Source organism: Saimiri boliviensis, chromosome 2, assembly GCF_048565385.1.
Source record: "Saimiri boliviensis isolate mSaiBol1 chromosome 2, mSaiBol1.pri, whole genome shotgun sequence".
NCBI classification, from domain to species: Eukaryota; Metazoa; Chordata; class Mammalia; order Primates; family Cebidae; genus Saimiri; species Saimiri boliviensis.
The window spans coordinates 98,531,928-98,548,050 of record NC_133450.1 but is presented as its reverse complement, the minus strand read 5'-3'; the positions used below and the strand labels follow the sequence as shown (position 1 = coordinate 98,548,050).

Sequence of the window (16,123 nt, the reverse complement as noted above, 5' to 3'; positions counted from 1 at the left end):
AAAAAAAAAAAAAGGTGCTACGCCAGTGAACACACAGATTATAAAAAAGTGAAACAGCTTTTATGCTGACATGGAGAAAGTTTTAATGGTTTGGATAGAATATCAAACCAGCCACAACATGCCCTTAAGCCAAAACCTAATCCAGAGCAAGGCCCTAACTCTGTTCAATTCTGTGAAGTCTGAAAGAGGTGGTAAAGGTGCAGAAGAAAAATTGGAAGCTAGCAGAGGTTTTTGGTTCATGAGGTTTAAGAAGCCATCTCTGTAACATAAAGTGCAAGCTGAAGCAGCAAGTCTTGATGTAGAAAACTGTAGCAAGTTATCCAGAAGATCTACCTGAAAGCATTGATGAAGGTGGCTACACTAAACAGAGATTTTCAATGTAGATAAAATAGCCTTCTATTGGAAGATGCCATCCAGGACTTTCTCAGCTAGAGAGAAGTCAGTTCCTGGCTTTAAAGCTTGGAAGAACAGGCTGACGTTCTTATACCTGGTGACTTTTAGTTGAACCCAGTGCTCATTTACCATTCCCCAAATTCTAGGGTACTTAAGAATCATGCTAAATCTACTCTTGTTTGTGCTCTATTAATGGAACAACAAAGCCTAGGTAACAGCACAGCTGTTTACAGCATGGTTTACTGAATATTTTAAGCCCACTGTTGAGAACTACTATTCAGAAAAAGGTTCCTTTCAAAATAAGTACATTGCTCATTGGCAATGTACTTATTCACCAAAGAGCACTGATGGAGATGTATTTAAGGAAATGTTTTCATGCCTGCTAACACAATATCCATTCTGTAGCCCAGGGATCAGGGAGTAATTTTGACTTTCAAACGTTAATAAGAAATACATTTTGTAAGACTGTAGCTGCCATAGATAGTGATTCTTCTGATGGATCTGGGGAAAGTAAATTGAAAACCTTCCAGGAAAGATTCACCATTCTAGATGCCATTAAGACAATATGTTATTTATAGAAGGAGGCAAAAATATCAACATCAACAAGAGTGTGGAAAAAGTTTATACCAACCCCCCTGGATGACTGAGAGGGGTTCAAGACTTCAGTGGAGGAAAGAACTGCAGGTGTGGTGGAAACAGCAAGAGAACTTAAAAGTGGAGCCTGAAGATGTGACTGAATTGTGTAATCTCATTTAATGGATAAAGAGTTGCGTCCTATGGATGAGCAAAGACAGTGGTTTCTAGAGATGGAATCTACTCCTAGTGATAATGCTATGAACATTGTTGAAATGACAACAAAGGGTTTAGAATATTTTTTATTGATACCTAATAGATGTACATATTTTTTGGAGCACATGTGATAAATTGATACATCCATATAATGTGTAAAGATCAAATCAGGGTAAGTGCGATATTTATGCCCTTAAATATTTCCGTATGCTAGGAACATTCAAATTATTCTTTTATTTTGAAATGTACAATAGATTACTGTTAATTACAGTCACCCTACAGAGCTATTGAACACTGTCTTACTTCTTCTAACTGTATATTTGCACCCATTAATCAACTTCTCTTCATCTCCTTCCCCCTACCCTTTCCAGGGCTTTAAAATATTACATAAACTTAGTTGATAAGGCATTGGCAGGGTTTGAGAGGATTGACTCCAATTTTTAAAGAAGTTCTACTGTGAGTAAAATGCTGTCAAACAGCATCCCAGACTACAGAGAAATCTTGATAAAAGGGAGAGTCTATCAATATGGCCAACTACTGTTATCTTACTTTAAGAAATTGCCACAGCCACCTCAACCTTCAGCAGCATCACCCTGATCAGTCAGCAGCCGTCGACATTGAGGCAAGAGCCTCCACCAGCAGATTGATGTGCTGAAGGCTCAGATAAGCCTTAGCATTTTTTAGCAGTGAAGTATTTTTAAATTATGTACATGGTTTTAGACGTGCTATTGCACACTTTAATTGACTGCCATATAATGTAAATGTAACTTTTATATGCATCAGGAAATTTAAAAAATCATGTGACTCGCTTTATTGTGGTGGTCTGGAACCAAACACGCATTATCTTGTGAGATACGCCTGTAACCAAAGTGAATGGTATGGTTAACTGAGATTACCCTTGTAACTTTTCAAAAAATTGAAAACGCAACTCAAGAACATTTAATATACTCCTATTTAGTCTCTGGAAGAGAATACTCAATGGACTCCATTCAAACAAAAATCAGTAAAACTGCTAAAGAATGTATTTCACAGTTTTACTTTGAGAGCTTTATAGCGTTGATCATTGTTTATTAAACTACATTGGTTAAAATGACTTCAGTGTAGATTTCCTAGAATCTGGATAAATGTAGTTTCCTTAGATTTGGATTCATTCTGTAAATGAACTCAGTACTTCATGTTGTGTCACTCATATCTTTTCACCTTGAAGGACTTGGATTAAGTGATGAATATTATTTTCTACATCAAAAAGAGAAAAATTTTAAATGACTTTAAGCCACCTATAAAATACCAGTCCCATTTAAAGTCATGCCTCACAGATACAGAGGGTGGAAAGATGTGGGCTGACAAAACATATATGCCGGCTCCTGATGATTAATGTATTCTAACAAACTCAACTAGCTAAGTGCAAATTTTTGATACAGTTGCTAATTTTACTCTGCACTGCATAAACAAATTCTTCTCTATCTGATACAGATTTGTGGTGGTGACAAACCATTTCTGGCACCAAATGATTTGCAGACCAAACACCTGCAACTTAAGGAAGAATCTGTGAAGCTATTCCGAGGGGTGAAGAAGATGGGTGGGGAAGAATTTAGCCGGCGTTACCTGCAGCAGTTGGAGAGTGAAATAGATGAACTTTATATCCAATATATCAAGCACAATGATAGCAAAAATATCTTCCATGCAGCTCGTACCCCAGCCACACTGTTTGTAGTCATCTTTATCACATATGTGATTGCTGGTGTGACTGGATTCATTGGTTTGGACATCATAGCTAGCCTATGCAATATGATAATGGGACTGACCCTTATCACCCTGTGCACCTGGGCATATATCCGGTACTCTGGAGAATACCGAGAGCTGGGAGCTGTAATAGACCAGGTGGCTGCAGCTCTGTGGGACCAGGTAAGAACACTTCTAATTCACAACTAAATTCAGCACACATTTGAATGTCATTCATGTGCCAGCCACTGCATTAGATGTTGGAAATAGCACAGATCAACATGAACTGGGCCTGTTATCAAGAATGTTATGACCTGCCCAGATGCAAACAACTATATAATGCTGTGTAATATGTGAAGTCCTACACAACTGTTTTAAAATTAACATTTCAGCGTTTTAAAAAAATATATCAATTTAGTGGTGCTTTTACTTTCTTTTTTTGAGACAGCATCTTGCTCTGTCATCCAGGCTAGATGTCTGGCCAAGGATGGTTATGTGATCTCAGCTCACTGCAACCTCCGCCTCCTAGGCTCAAGCGATTCTTGTGCCTCAGCCTCTCAAGTAGATGGGGCTACATGTGCACACCACCATCCCTGGCTACTATTTTGTATTCTTTGTGAATATAGGGTTTCCCCTGTTGGCCAGGCTAGTCTCGAACTCCTGACCTCAAGCAATCTGCCGCCTCAGACTGCCAAAGTGCTGGGATTACAGGCATGAGCCATCCGGCTTACTTTTTATTATTCTAAAAACGTTACATCTGTTAAAAGTTATATGAGGCCGGGCGCGGTGGCTCAAGCCTGTAATCCCAGCACTTTGGGAGGCCGAGGCGGGTGGATCACGAGGTCAGAGATCGAGACCATCCTGGTCAACATGGTGAAACCCTGTCTCTACTAAAAATACAAAAAACTAGCTGGGCGTGGTGGCGCGTGCCTGTAATCCCAGCTACTTAGGAGGCTGAGGCAGGAGAATTGCCTGAGCCCAGGAGGCGGAGGTTGTGGTGAGCCGAGATCGCGCCATTGCACTCCAGCTTGGGTAACAAGAGCGAAACTCCGTCTCAAAAAAAAAAGTTATATGTAAAAAACAGCTTTTATTTAGCTAATTATGACTTGTGTTAACATTATCTTATATTCACAACCTATGATTTGATTAGGATTAGCTTTGTTAGGAGCTTTACGAACCACTATCATAAGTAGTCATTTATCATTCTTTTGAAGTAAAAACTTCCGAAAGCAATATCAGATTACTTTAGATTGTCTCTGTACCTGTAGGCAGCAGGTAATAGCTACAGTTCTTCCCGGATTAAGAACATACTTATGGCAGGGAGTGGTGGCTCACGCCTATAATCCCAGCACTTTGGGAGGCCAAGGAGGGCGGATCACCTGAAGTCGGTAGTTTGAGACCAGACTGACTAACATGGAGAAACCCTGTCTCTACTAAAAATACAAAAATTAGCAGGGCATGGTGGCGCATGCCTGTAGTCCCAACTATTCGGGAAGCTGAGGCAGGAGAATCACTTGAACTTGAGAGATGGAGGTTGCAGTGAGCTGAGACCATGCCATTGCACTCCAGCCTGGGCAACAAGAGTGAAACTCCATCTCAAAAAAACAACACAAAAAACAAAACATACTTATATATGTTCTTTATAACATAATTCTAACACGTGCCTTTGAAGGATCTAGCTGAGATAAACTAGTGAGTGGTAGCACAATGGGAAATGAAGTAAAAACTGGATCCTCTGAGCCACTGTCTCAAATAGTCCCTCAACCACAAAAGATTTAAGAGGGGTTACTTGAGTTCAATGTCAAAACCCTCCTAGAATATGTTATGCTACAAGCTCTGAGGAATACAGAATTGAGTTCTTCAAAGATTCTGATAAAATATGTCATCTAAACGGAAAAATCTGCAGGAGTATTTGTTCTGTTCTTAAATGCTCACAAATATTGTAAGCAAAGTTGAATATTATAATGCTGTTAATAAAGCAGGATATATACTTTTCTTTTTTCTTTTTAATCTGCCTTTGCCACAGGGAAGTACAAATGAGGTAAGTTAAATTTTTAAAATTCAGAGCTATGTATTTGTAAACATTATGATATTATTTTATAAACTGACTAGCTATTACAAGATGTCTTTATGTAGACTAGAACAATCTTTGGTGACTTCTAACAGTTAAATTTGTAATTGTGAATTTTTAACATGGACTTAAAATATTTAACTTATTCTAGACATCATGTATGATTTGATCTACACACACAAAAAAAAAACCGTAAGAATTGATTACGATGAGCATTTGTTTCCTGAGTGTGTAGAAAATTTTAAAATTCTTAAGTTTTGAAATGGTGGACTCTGCTCTACTGCAGAGTAAAGCAAGCAGTTACGAACTTGGGGAAATATAACTACTGGAGGGTATTTAAATGTCGCTTTAGAAGTCGTTTTTAACTTTGGCTTTTGACTGACAGTAATGCATACCACTTCAAGCAGGGCCCAGGCCAGTACGTATTCTAACTTTCTTGGCAGACCTCAGGCCTGACCTGTAAATTAGTGTCCATTTCTCCTACTGCACATGGGCAACAACACTACATATCTCAGAAAAGACTCTAGACACCCACAAAGTAATCCTCTATTACACTAAGAAAAATTATTACTCTGAAATCATTTAGAGGTCGTTATCTTCAGGAAGCAAAGCTGATCTTGAACAGCTACAAAGATCAAACATAATTATTTCCTCAGTTTCTACTGTGGCATATAACTTGGATTATGTCTTTGAACCAAATACCATTTAATATTTACAAGTCAATAAGCAGTTATTTTATGTAAAATTCAGTAAGCAAATTCATTTAAAAAGCAAAATCAAATTTCAACTTTATAAAAGCTTAAGAAAAAAATATAAGAGAATTAGAATTAAATTGAATGCCTTAGAATCAGAATATAATGGAAGATGAAACTATGTTGCACCAATATATATTTATAGATTTGAAGATGGTACCATTCAGACTTAATGCCTTAAGAAAATCAAGGCCAGGCACAGTGGCTTACGTCTGTAATCCCAGCAATTTGAGAGGCCGAGGCAGGAGGATCACTTGAGGACAGGTATTCAAGACCAGCCTGGCCAACATGGTGAATTTCCATCTCTACTAAAAATACAAAAAATTAGCCTGGCGTGGTGTCAACTGCCTGTAGTCCTAGCCACTAGCAGGGGCTGAGGCAGAACAGCTTGAACCCGGGAGGCGGAGGTTGCAGTGCCAAGATCATGCCACTGCACTCCAGCCTGGGTGACAGAGTGAGACTCCAACTCAAAAAAAAAGAAAATCAAAAGAAAGTAGCTATACAGATTCACAAATGATAAAAATTAATGGAATTTCCTGGGAACAGATTACTATTTAATGGATCTCCAGCTTTTATCCAGCTTTTAAAAATATTCAGACCCTATAAACTTCAGAATTAATTCAGACAAGTTGTTTTTAATGACTATTAAGCACGTGAAGGTCAGAGGAGGGGATGAAATCTTAGACACTAACTGAGGCGGGCAGGAAACAAAGATTATTTATGAACACTTATATAAAGCAATATACACTACACAGACATTCCTATGATTTAAATGACATTAAAAGGCCACAGAGAATAAGAGGTTGCTTTAAATGAGGAAAGCTTGCTGAGGTAATGTTTTTGAATAAGGTTTGTAAGCTACTAGCTAAGTCATGGAAACAAGGCAAGAGCATATAAAGTGAAGAATCCTAGTGTGCTGGGGGAAGGCCGCCATATGTGCTTAGCTGTATGACTGTATCAGTAAATGATGGAGAATAAAATTCTCCATCAGGAAAACACTTGAAGTCCCACTCAGGAAAACACGGGAAGCCCAGAAAGCAAGTGGACTACATACGTATAATAGTTAACTGGCAGTCAGAAGTTATGAGGTCTTACGATTCATTTAAAACTGCTAATATTCACAATCTGAGTTCTCAACACACCCCTGGGGCACAGTAGCAGCTCTCTGCTCCAACAGGTATGCAAGGTAAAAGGAACCAGAGTCTAAGAATAAAACATTTACCACAAAGGTCAACACACAAAAGTGTTAACTGCACACATTGAGGAGTTGAAAATTCTTTTAAGTTTTAAGATATTAGTTTATATATTGATGAAAAAAGATTTCAATTCAACGTGCTAAATTTTATACAGTACAAACTAAAGGGGAAAAGTTTTACATCTGTGCATTCGATAAAATGTTTTATAATCATGATGCTTTTATTCTAGGCTTTGTACAAGCTTTACAGTGCAGCAGCAACCCACAGACATCTGTATCATCAAGCTTTTCCTACACCAAAGTCGGAATCTACTGAACAATCAGAAAAGAAAAAAATGTAATCCAAATTTCAAGTACAGGTGCATGACCAGTTGTCAATTAAATATTCAGTTTTATGTCTCCATGCAAACATTCAAAGTGCTTCCAACAGAGTAAAATACTAAACACCTTTGAAGACTGCAAACTGGATTAGTTCTTTTATTTCAGTGTTTAATAAGCAGATTTATGTATGCATGGTTATACTATTTTGTTAACATGTACGATTTCCTGATTTTTCTTCAAAAATGCTGTTATAAAGTATTTGTCTATTTATGATAACAGTACATGTGTTCTGCTTGAATTTACTAAATTCTACCACTGGGTTATAATTAAATTATGTGATATTCCATGTTTGGATATGCTCATTTAATTTCTACAGAAAAATTTTTAAATTATTTCACATAGCCATTTGTTAAAGCATACCATCAGAACTCAGCAGGCTTGACTTAATCTGTATCATCTTATATATATGACAGTGTTATTTTTAAGCACATTTAAGAGTTTTTCAGTTGCTTTATCAAAAACTATATATTGCTTTTACATGATTTAATGGAATATAAAACCTCTTGATAAAAAATGCACAAAAAATCACTTTGTATGTGTGAGTTTCACTGCATTATATATTTTTTCAGTTGGTACACAAAGAATGTATTCTTCATAGGTTTATTCTTTTAATATGTGAACTATTATTAAAATTTACTCTGGTTCCTAAGATTAAAAACAAATGCTTACTGAATTTGAAAATGAGAGGTGTTGATAGAGAATGATGAGGTTTATCTTTTTAGATTGAAGATACATTTTATTTAATGTTGACATCATTACAAACTTAAGTTTCTATTTTACAAAACATATGCTAATTCTTACAGGTAACTTCTAGTTCTTAATGACTAAAATCTCTAGTGGCGTCACTGAACAGACTTCTTAGGGAAGAAAAAAGGTGTTAATGAAAAAAGTAGTATTTATCTAGGAGGTGCAAAACAGAGTAACTTCTAAAGACTGTCACAGAAATGGCTGTACCTTAATAAGTGACAGGAAAGTACAATTAAGATAGAGGAGTGTGTGAGTCCTTAAGATATATAAACTTACATCTTAGAAAAGTCTGATCACAAGTTCAGCAAATTACCTTTTCCCAATGATAAAATTCCACTAGCCATACTTATGTTTTACAATACCCCTTTTCATTACCCCATTCAAGTATATTGATTCCTCTGTCTATGGCCTTTTGAACAGAAAAGTGAAATACAGCACTATGTCTAAAACATGGACTCAAAAACCACGCATTTAGTTTCCACAAAAATATATTTAATAAACTTGTTATATAAAAGCAAACACTTAACACTGTTAACATTTCATCAACAATTCAAACTCACTGATAACTGGGAGTAGTTTGTATTCTGAAAGACTTCCTAAGCTAAAAGTGTATTTACATATTTACAACACATGTATATGTAACTGAAGAACTACTTCAAATAATGTTGAAATTCACAGAATTCTAGAGATTTATAGTTATAGTTTAGAAGTATCACCAATTTGTATGCAATCAAATGTACAGCACTAATTATGAAAGTGTTTTAACAAGTATTAATCCAAAAGGGGAGAAAAATTACAAAGGAAATATATGGTTTTAAAGTCCTGTGACAAATACTTAGAAGACTAAAAAGTAATAATATAAAATTGATAAACAACCAACATTTTTTTTGAATCCCTGATTGTCATTTTTGGTAGCTCAACCCAGTCTGTCAGAAGGCAGTGTGCTATGCTGTCAGGAACTCTCTCCACTGTCTCATCAGAGCCATGCTAAATGCAGTAACAGCCCTGGCTGAAAATACAGAAGTTGATGTTAGCAACTTTGAGCTTCACACACCTTCGTCAAACAGGCTAAGTACTTATGCTTATATGTACTCCTGAAAGATTAAAATGCCCATCACCCATTCATAATAAAAAGTATTTTCTCGACATGCTTTAAAAGGGTTCCGTACTTTGTTTTTATTTCTTATTTTTTGAGACAAGGTCTGGCTCTCTCACCCAGACTGAGGTGCAAGTGGTACAATCGTGACCCTGCAACCTCTGCCTCCAGGGCTCAAGCCATCCTCTGACCTCAACCTCCCAAGTAGCTGAGACTACAGGAACACACCATCATACCTAGCTAATTTGTTTTTGTATTTTTTGTAGAGATGGGGTTTCACCATGTTGCCCAGGCTGGTCTCAAACTGGTGAGCTCAAGAGATCGATCCACCTCGGCTTCCCAAAATGCTGGGATTACAGGTATGAGCCACCATGTCCCCCAGCTGGGTCCCTTACTTTGGAGGAGGGAAGACAAACATACATCATATATAAATATTTATCACAATAAAGTTTCAAATCCTATTTTATATTTAAACTACCTCATGGTAATATTTAAACCATCCGTTTCCAGAAAATATTTCATACTAGAGCGCTAAACATTTTTTTTTAAAATACTGCAGATTCTTTTTTTTTTTAAGGAAAGGTACTACTGCTATAAAAAGATAAAAGTGATAATTTCCTATTTGACGTCTGTTCATAATGACATTTCCTGCTGCATTTTTTCCATCAAGAATACCAAAGCAGTTTCCTAATATATAGCACTTGAAAGTGTTTGCCATATTGGCTCTTAAAATGATAGACTAATTTTTCTTGTTCAATAAAAGAAAATTTCTAATAACAAAATACATGTAAAGTTAGAATTTTATAATTTCCACAAAGGAAGCTGTGTTTATTAACCAAAGTACTTGTTTGCTATTTTCTATCTGTGAAAATATTTTAAAGCTCTTATAAAACTTAAATTTTATTTTTTTAAAAATCAGCTCAAAAATTTTTTCCATGTTGTTGGGCATACCACTGCTGTCTCTGCTTTCGGTTTTCCAATTCTGTAAGAAGAGCTTGTCTGTATGCTTCATACATCTTAACAATCTGCTCCAATTCTTTCATGAAGAGCAACTTCAGCATTCCCTGGTATGTATCCAGGTCAGCCAGCTGGAAGAGTTCCCACTTCAGAATGTGGTCATATCTGTTTTAAAACACAAGCATATATATGTTCACAACACATACATAAACATGTATTTCTAGCAAGAAACTAGTCTGTTATTTAAAATGTCAACTTTATTTATAACTAAAGAAACCATACGCTCTAATTAAAAATAACTGAGTAGTTGGGCACAGTGGTGGCACCTAAAGTCCTAGCTACTTGGGAGGATGACGTGGGAGGATTGCTGTGCCTAAGAGTTTGAGGCCAGCCTGGGCAACACAGCAAGATCCCATTTCTCAAAATAAATATATCAGTTTTTTTAAAAAAACTGAGTTATTAACTGCTATTTACATATAATTTTTTTTTTTTTTAGGGAAAGGAGAAACCTGCTAATATTACTTCATTTCAATTTAACTTAAAGAATATCTATTTCTTTAAATTACCAATTATTTTAATATTAACACTAGACAACCATCAACACAGATTTCACACTAGTGTTTCTGTAATTTCTGAAGAATATATTTTGTGTTATTTATAAGTTCATCAAAAGTTATTTGTCAGGAACTTACGAATACTTTAGACCACACTGTGCTTGTAAATGATAATACACAAAAATGGGTGGTCATTTGCATCATTCATATTGATGGATCTTTCTGAGGAATGCTATTCACAACAGCAAACAAGGAACAAAACAGAAGAAATGAAGAGGAAGCATCATTTGTAGCCTCTAAGTACTCCTGAGGCTGAGTACAACAGGAAAACTCAAGAAGGAAAGAATAAACTGTTTTTAAAATGAGAGAATAAGCAGACTGTAGAAGGCTTCACAGTGTGGTGAAGGATTCCCAAATGTATCGTGGAAGACCATCAGTGGTAAGTAGATCACTGCTTAGCAGTAGTACCTTTAGTTAGTAGTTGCCTACACAGTCCCATTTCAGTATATGATGAAGGCAGCACTCTAATTCATATTCTCATTTTAAAGATGAAAAACACCAAAACCTAAAGAGGCTCTTTTTCTTGCAAAAGTGTTTAGTGAATAAAAGTTCAGAAAGGCAAAGAACTTGGGCCAACATGCTCAAAGTAGTGGTTTTGAATGTTAATATCCACTAAGACTAAAGAACTTGAATTAGGGAAAGGCATGTTGTACCTGAAGTTATACCTCTCAAATCATATTGCAGAGCAGATATAATAGGAAGCTTTGATTGCAAACTCTAGTATTATTTTTATTATTATTATTTTGAGACAGAGTGTCCCTCTGTCGCCAGGCACTAGGCTGGAATGCAGTGGCGCGATCTCGGCTCACTGCACCCTTCGCCTCCCGGGTTCAAGCAATTCTCCTGCCTCAGCCTACAGGCGCACACCACCATGCCCAGCTAATATTTTTGTATTTTTAGTACAGACGGGGTTTTACCATGTTGGCCAGGATGGTCTCAATCTCTTGACCTCGTGATCTGCCCATCTTGGCCTCCCAAAGTGCTGGGATTACAGGTGTGAGCCACCACGCCCGGCCGACTCTAGTATTATTTTTAATGATCACTTATAATATTTCCTACCCAGTGGTTTGTGGATATTTATTACACCATTTTCTTTCAAAAGGACTATCTAATATTTTTAAATGAGATTTTTAAAAAAGGGAGACACTGGCTCAAGAGCTCTCATTTTTAAAAAAGGAAAAAAACAAAAAAAGGAGACAGAAAACATACTGAGCAGTTAGTGTGAGCCACTATACTTGGCATTTTGACATGTTTCTGTCCTACTTAAGCATATGTAACAGAAATGTCAATAAAACACAACATGCAAAAACTGGAAGGTAAATATATTTCATTGGACTCTCAATTTTACTCAGTTACTCGAGAGCTGCAAATTTATTAACAGATACAGATTTCTTTGGTAGGAAGCTCTTTTCTTTTTAGTGGGAAACTCCAACTACTTGTGAACATAAATTAGAGTGATACTGTCAGAAACACTCAGACACAAAACTGTCTTTTTTTTATTTTGTAGATATGGAGATCTCCTATGTTTCCTAGGCAGAAGTGCAGTGGCTAATCACAGGCACAATACCACTACTGATCAGCACAGTAGTATTAACCTGCTCCATTTCCAACCTGGGCCAGTTTGCCCCTCCTTAGGCAAGCTGGTGATCCCTGCTCCTGGGAGGTCACCATATTGATGCCAAACAGTACGGACATCTGACTGGCATAGTACACCACAACCCAGAACTCCTAGGTTCAAGCAATTCTGACTCAACCTCTCAAGTAGCTGGGATTAAACGTGCACCACCAAGCCTGGCCAAGTTTCTGAACTGCCAATCAGCATTCAGCATCGAGAGTACCAATTATGGGTAGAAGCAACAAACTCAGATTAGAGAAAATCCTTTTGGGGGAAGAAAGTACCCTCTAAGAAGAGCACAGATATGAAAAAACTGCAAAACATGGAATGGAAATCCTATTTCCATTCCAACATCTTCCCTCTGTTGCTTCTATATAGTTACTACGCTTCTGCCTATAATCACCTAAGTGTGCCTGCTTTTTCTGAAAAGGATAAACTCCCATTCTTTCCTTCTTAACTAGCGAAGAAATCTGCTTCCCCAAGTTTAACATTTAGTCATTTATAAACACAGTTTTCATTCAGAAAATTGGGTATAAACCATTCCAGTAGGCTATACTTCTACCATCTCTTTTGCTGTGTTTTCCCCAGGGCAGTATTCTAGTCAAATACTACTTATAAATAACTCATATATCAAGCACCAGTTGCTATAATACTACCAAAAATAACCTGTCCACACTCCAGTGGACGCTGACTTTGAGACCAAAAGTGCTGCTATCCTCAGCTCCAGGTATCACCACGTAGCCTAAGTCCCTTGCACCTACCCACCATAACACTGTGTCCACTCTTCCCTCTTTTCCACCTGTATTTACAGCGGGGTCAATGGTGACACTACAGGATTGCCAAGCCATTGGAATAAAAAATACCCCTGCCACACACTGCTAAGTACTAGTGTTTTGGTGTGTGTGTGAGAAATAACAGAAAGTAAATATGTTCCTGACAGTCTTTTTCCAGTCAAAGACTAAATTTAAAATTTTTATCCTATAGTTCAGCATGAGTACAGTTTTACCAAGCATTATAGACTTTTGTGAGCAGACACAGGAACATAACTTGACAAAAATTAAATATATAACAATTTAAAACCTAATCTGTTTCTAAATCAAGTTTTAGAAGTATATGCAAAAATTATGTTGGTAAATTACTGCGAGAGATAGGAAGAAAGAATTTCAGGATTACACAATTTCAGAGTCTCAACTGTCTAAAAAAACAAAAGGAAGAAACAGGCAAAAAAATTTTTGGCAAAAAATGTCTCTTTTTGTTGTGATAAGTAATTGATTCTTCATTATCAAATTCATAGATAACCGCTTACCCTTTGTTGATAGAGTATTAACCATTTCCGTCCTCTTCAGAAACATCAATTTTGAATCAACTAGAAGGCAACAGGCTTCTAGAACTCTTGTTTAAGTTTTTAAAGCAGTAAAGGAGTATAGTACTTGCTCTCTTATTGTCAGTCTGGCCCGTTTTGGAAGAGTTCCAACCTATTTGCTAGTTTCCTTAAGTTTTATAGTTAGCTCACAGAACCACAGAATTGAAAAAGACTATAATCTTCAGGAATCTGTTTCTTTCCGTAAGAAACCGGGAGTTCCATTTAAGTACTATCTCTTCCCCCCAAAAGGAAAGCTTATTATGCTATTTCTTACTAAACATGACTATAAAGTAGAAATAACATACAACAGGAAGAATAATTCTCCTCAGCCATATCCACCCCCAGCAATACCAAGGTTAACAGTTGGGCGCATATTCTTTCAGATTTAAAGAAAATAAAAATGCAGACAGATACTACATATGATTTAGAATCAGCATACAAACATAGGCTGTATACAGTAGTAGGTCAAGTGGTATCAAAGGAGAAAGAAGAAAGAAAATAGCAAAGAAAATGCCATCTCTATCATTCCTTTTTTTGGCAGTAGTAGGGGGCGCAGACAGAGTCTCGCTCTGTCACCCAGGCAGTGGCATAAGCATAGCTCACTGCAGCCTCAAACTCCTGGGCTCAAGCAATCCTCCCACCTTAGCCTCCTGAGTAGCTGAGATCACAGGTATATGCCACACACACTGATAATTTTTAAATTTTTTGTAGAGACAAGAGTCCTGCCATGTTGTTCAGGCTGATCTTGAACCTGAGATCAAGCTGTCCTCCCACTTTAGCCTCTGAAGTACTTGGGACTACAGATGCATGCCACTAAGCCTGGCTAATTTTAAATTTTTGTGTGTGTGGAAATGGGGCTCTCATTATGTTGCTTAGGCTGGTCTCAAACTCCTGGACTTAAAAGATCCTCCTGCCTCCCAGAGTGCTGGCATTATAGGTGTGACACACTGTGCCCAGGTCCTTACTTTTTATCACAAGTACTGTATCACTTATTTACCAATTAATCTTCCCTGTGAGAATGTAAGCTTTTTATTTGTATCCCTAATAGCAGAGATCTGCACACAAAGAAATGAAGATTCTATAAATGTTTGCAGAACTAATATTTCTAATCAATGATTTTCACACATTATAAACTATGATATCCTTTATTCCAGTGAAGTATTACTTAGAAGCCCAATATTACTAAGAGTAAACCATGGTACACTACTTGGCTTAAGCAGCCCAGAGATTCCATTCAGCTCTTCACTTACTCCTCAAACAAATTTGTGCTGTAAATGTACTTACTTCACAGGGGCTCGAGCATAAACCTGAAGCCAGTCAGGAATTTCTGCAGTGTGATATGGATTTGCAGGTACCAGAAGGGACTGATTTCTTTCAGTTTGCTGTGGCTGGTAAGTGACAGGAGGTGGCTGATCATACCGAGGTACACTAAGAAGAAAGAAGTGACATTCTTTAGGCTAAAGGTCCTAAACCTAAACAAGAAATTATAAAAGAACAAATAATACTTAAGCATTTTTCAATGTGCCTTCTCTCCAAACTGACTTACGCCACCTAAAAGATAATGTATTTTTAAGGTATTTCTTTTGGCTGGTATTTAGTCTTTTCAAAAACAGGTTCAAAGGAGGATATTAAAAAGCTGGGACTAAGTTTTAACCTTTATAAAGACTTAAAACTAGAATAGTAAATTCCCACAAGAAATAGTCATCAGCTGGAAATTCATATCAGAAAGGTTGACAGTTTCCAAGAAAGAATGTTTTCTTCCTCCTGTAGGCTGAAAATTTGAGATATGTAGTGAGGCAGCAGTGAGTACTCTGTTTGCAATATCTTGATCAAACGTAGATAGCTTTTAAACTTTTACCAACTTAAAAGAACATATGGGAGTTAGAGCTGATTAGGACCTATTTTAAGTCATAGAGATTAAAAAAGCAAAGACCATGTTTTAGTTAGTTCTAACAGCCTGTGTATGCTGTAGTGAACACATATTATATGTGAAAGTGCTAAGGAAAGCACTGAATCACCTGAAGGTTAATAAATAAGCTCTAGGAGGCCAAAAGGGTCTATTTCAGACAGAAAGGGCCCTGCGCCTTCAAACATAAAGATTTATGTGTATATGTGACCAACAAGCATATGAAAAAATGTTAAACATCACTAATTACTAGAGAAATGCAAATCAAAACCACAATGAAATAAACACTATTTCATACCAGTCAGAATGGCTATTATTAGAAAGTCAAAAAATAACAGATGCTGGTATGGTTGCAAAGAAAAGTGAATGCCTACACTGCTGGTGGGAATATAAATTAGTTCAGCCACAGTGGAAAGCAGTTTTGAGATTTCTCAAAGAACTGAGAACTACCATTCAATCTAGCAGTCCCATTACTGGGTATATAGCCAAAGGAATAGAAATCATTCTATTATAAAGACATAT

At 36.8% G+C, this 16,123-nt stretch overlaps 2 protein-coding genes across 4 annotated transcripts in view; one reads left to right on the top strand and one right to left on the bottom strand.

The window, feature by feature from the left end:
• The window catches only part of ATL1 (atlastin GTPase 1), a 110,159-nt gene extending 102,572 nt beyond the window's left edge, over positions 1–7,587 (top strand). For 2 of the 3 annotated variants that reach the window (XM_010341093.3, XM_074393956.1), the window contains exons 13-15: positions 2,656–3,087; positions 4,931–4,945; positions 7,153–7,587. In XM_010341093.3, the coding sequence (XP_010339395.1) occupies positions 2,656–3,087; positions 4,931–4,945; positions 7,153–7,263 (558 nt within the window). In that variant the 3' untranslated portion in view covers positions 7,264–7,587. The remainder of the gene's footprint in view (positions 1–2,655; positions 3,088–4,930; positions 4,946–7,152) is intronic. The other variant, XM_074393957.1, reaches the window with a different exon arrangement.
• A 933-nt stretch (positions 7,588–8,520) lies between these two features.
• SAV1 (salvador family WW domain containing protein 1) overlaps positions 8,521–16,123 on the bottom strand; it is a 36,084-nt gene continuing 28,481 nt past the window's right edge. The window contains exons 4-5 of the mRNA XM_003930538.4: positions 14,980–15,123; positions 8,521–10,268 (exon numbers count right to left, since the gene is read on the bottom strand). Coding sequence (XP_003930587.1) covers positions 10,067–10,268; positions 14,980–15,123 — 346 coding nt within the window. The 3' untranslated portion in view covers positions 8,521–10,066. The remainder of the gene's footprint in view (positions 10,269–14,979; positions 15,124–16,123) is intronic.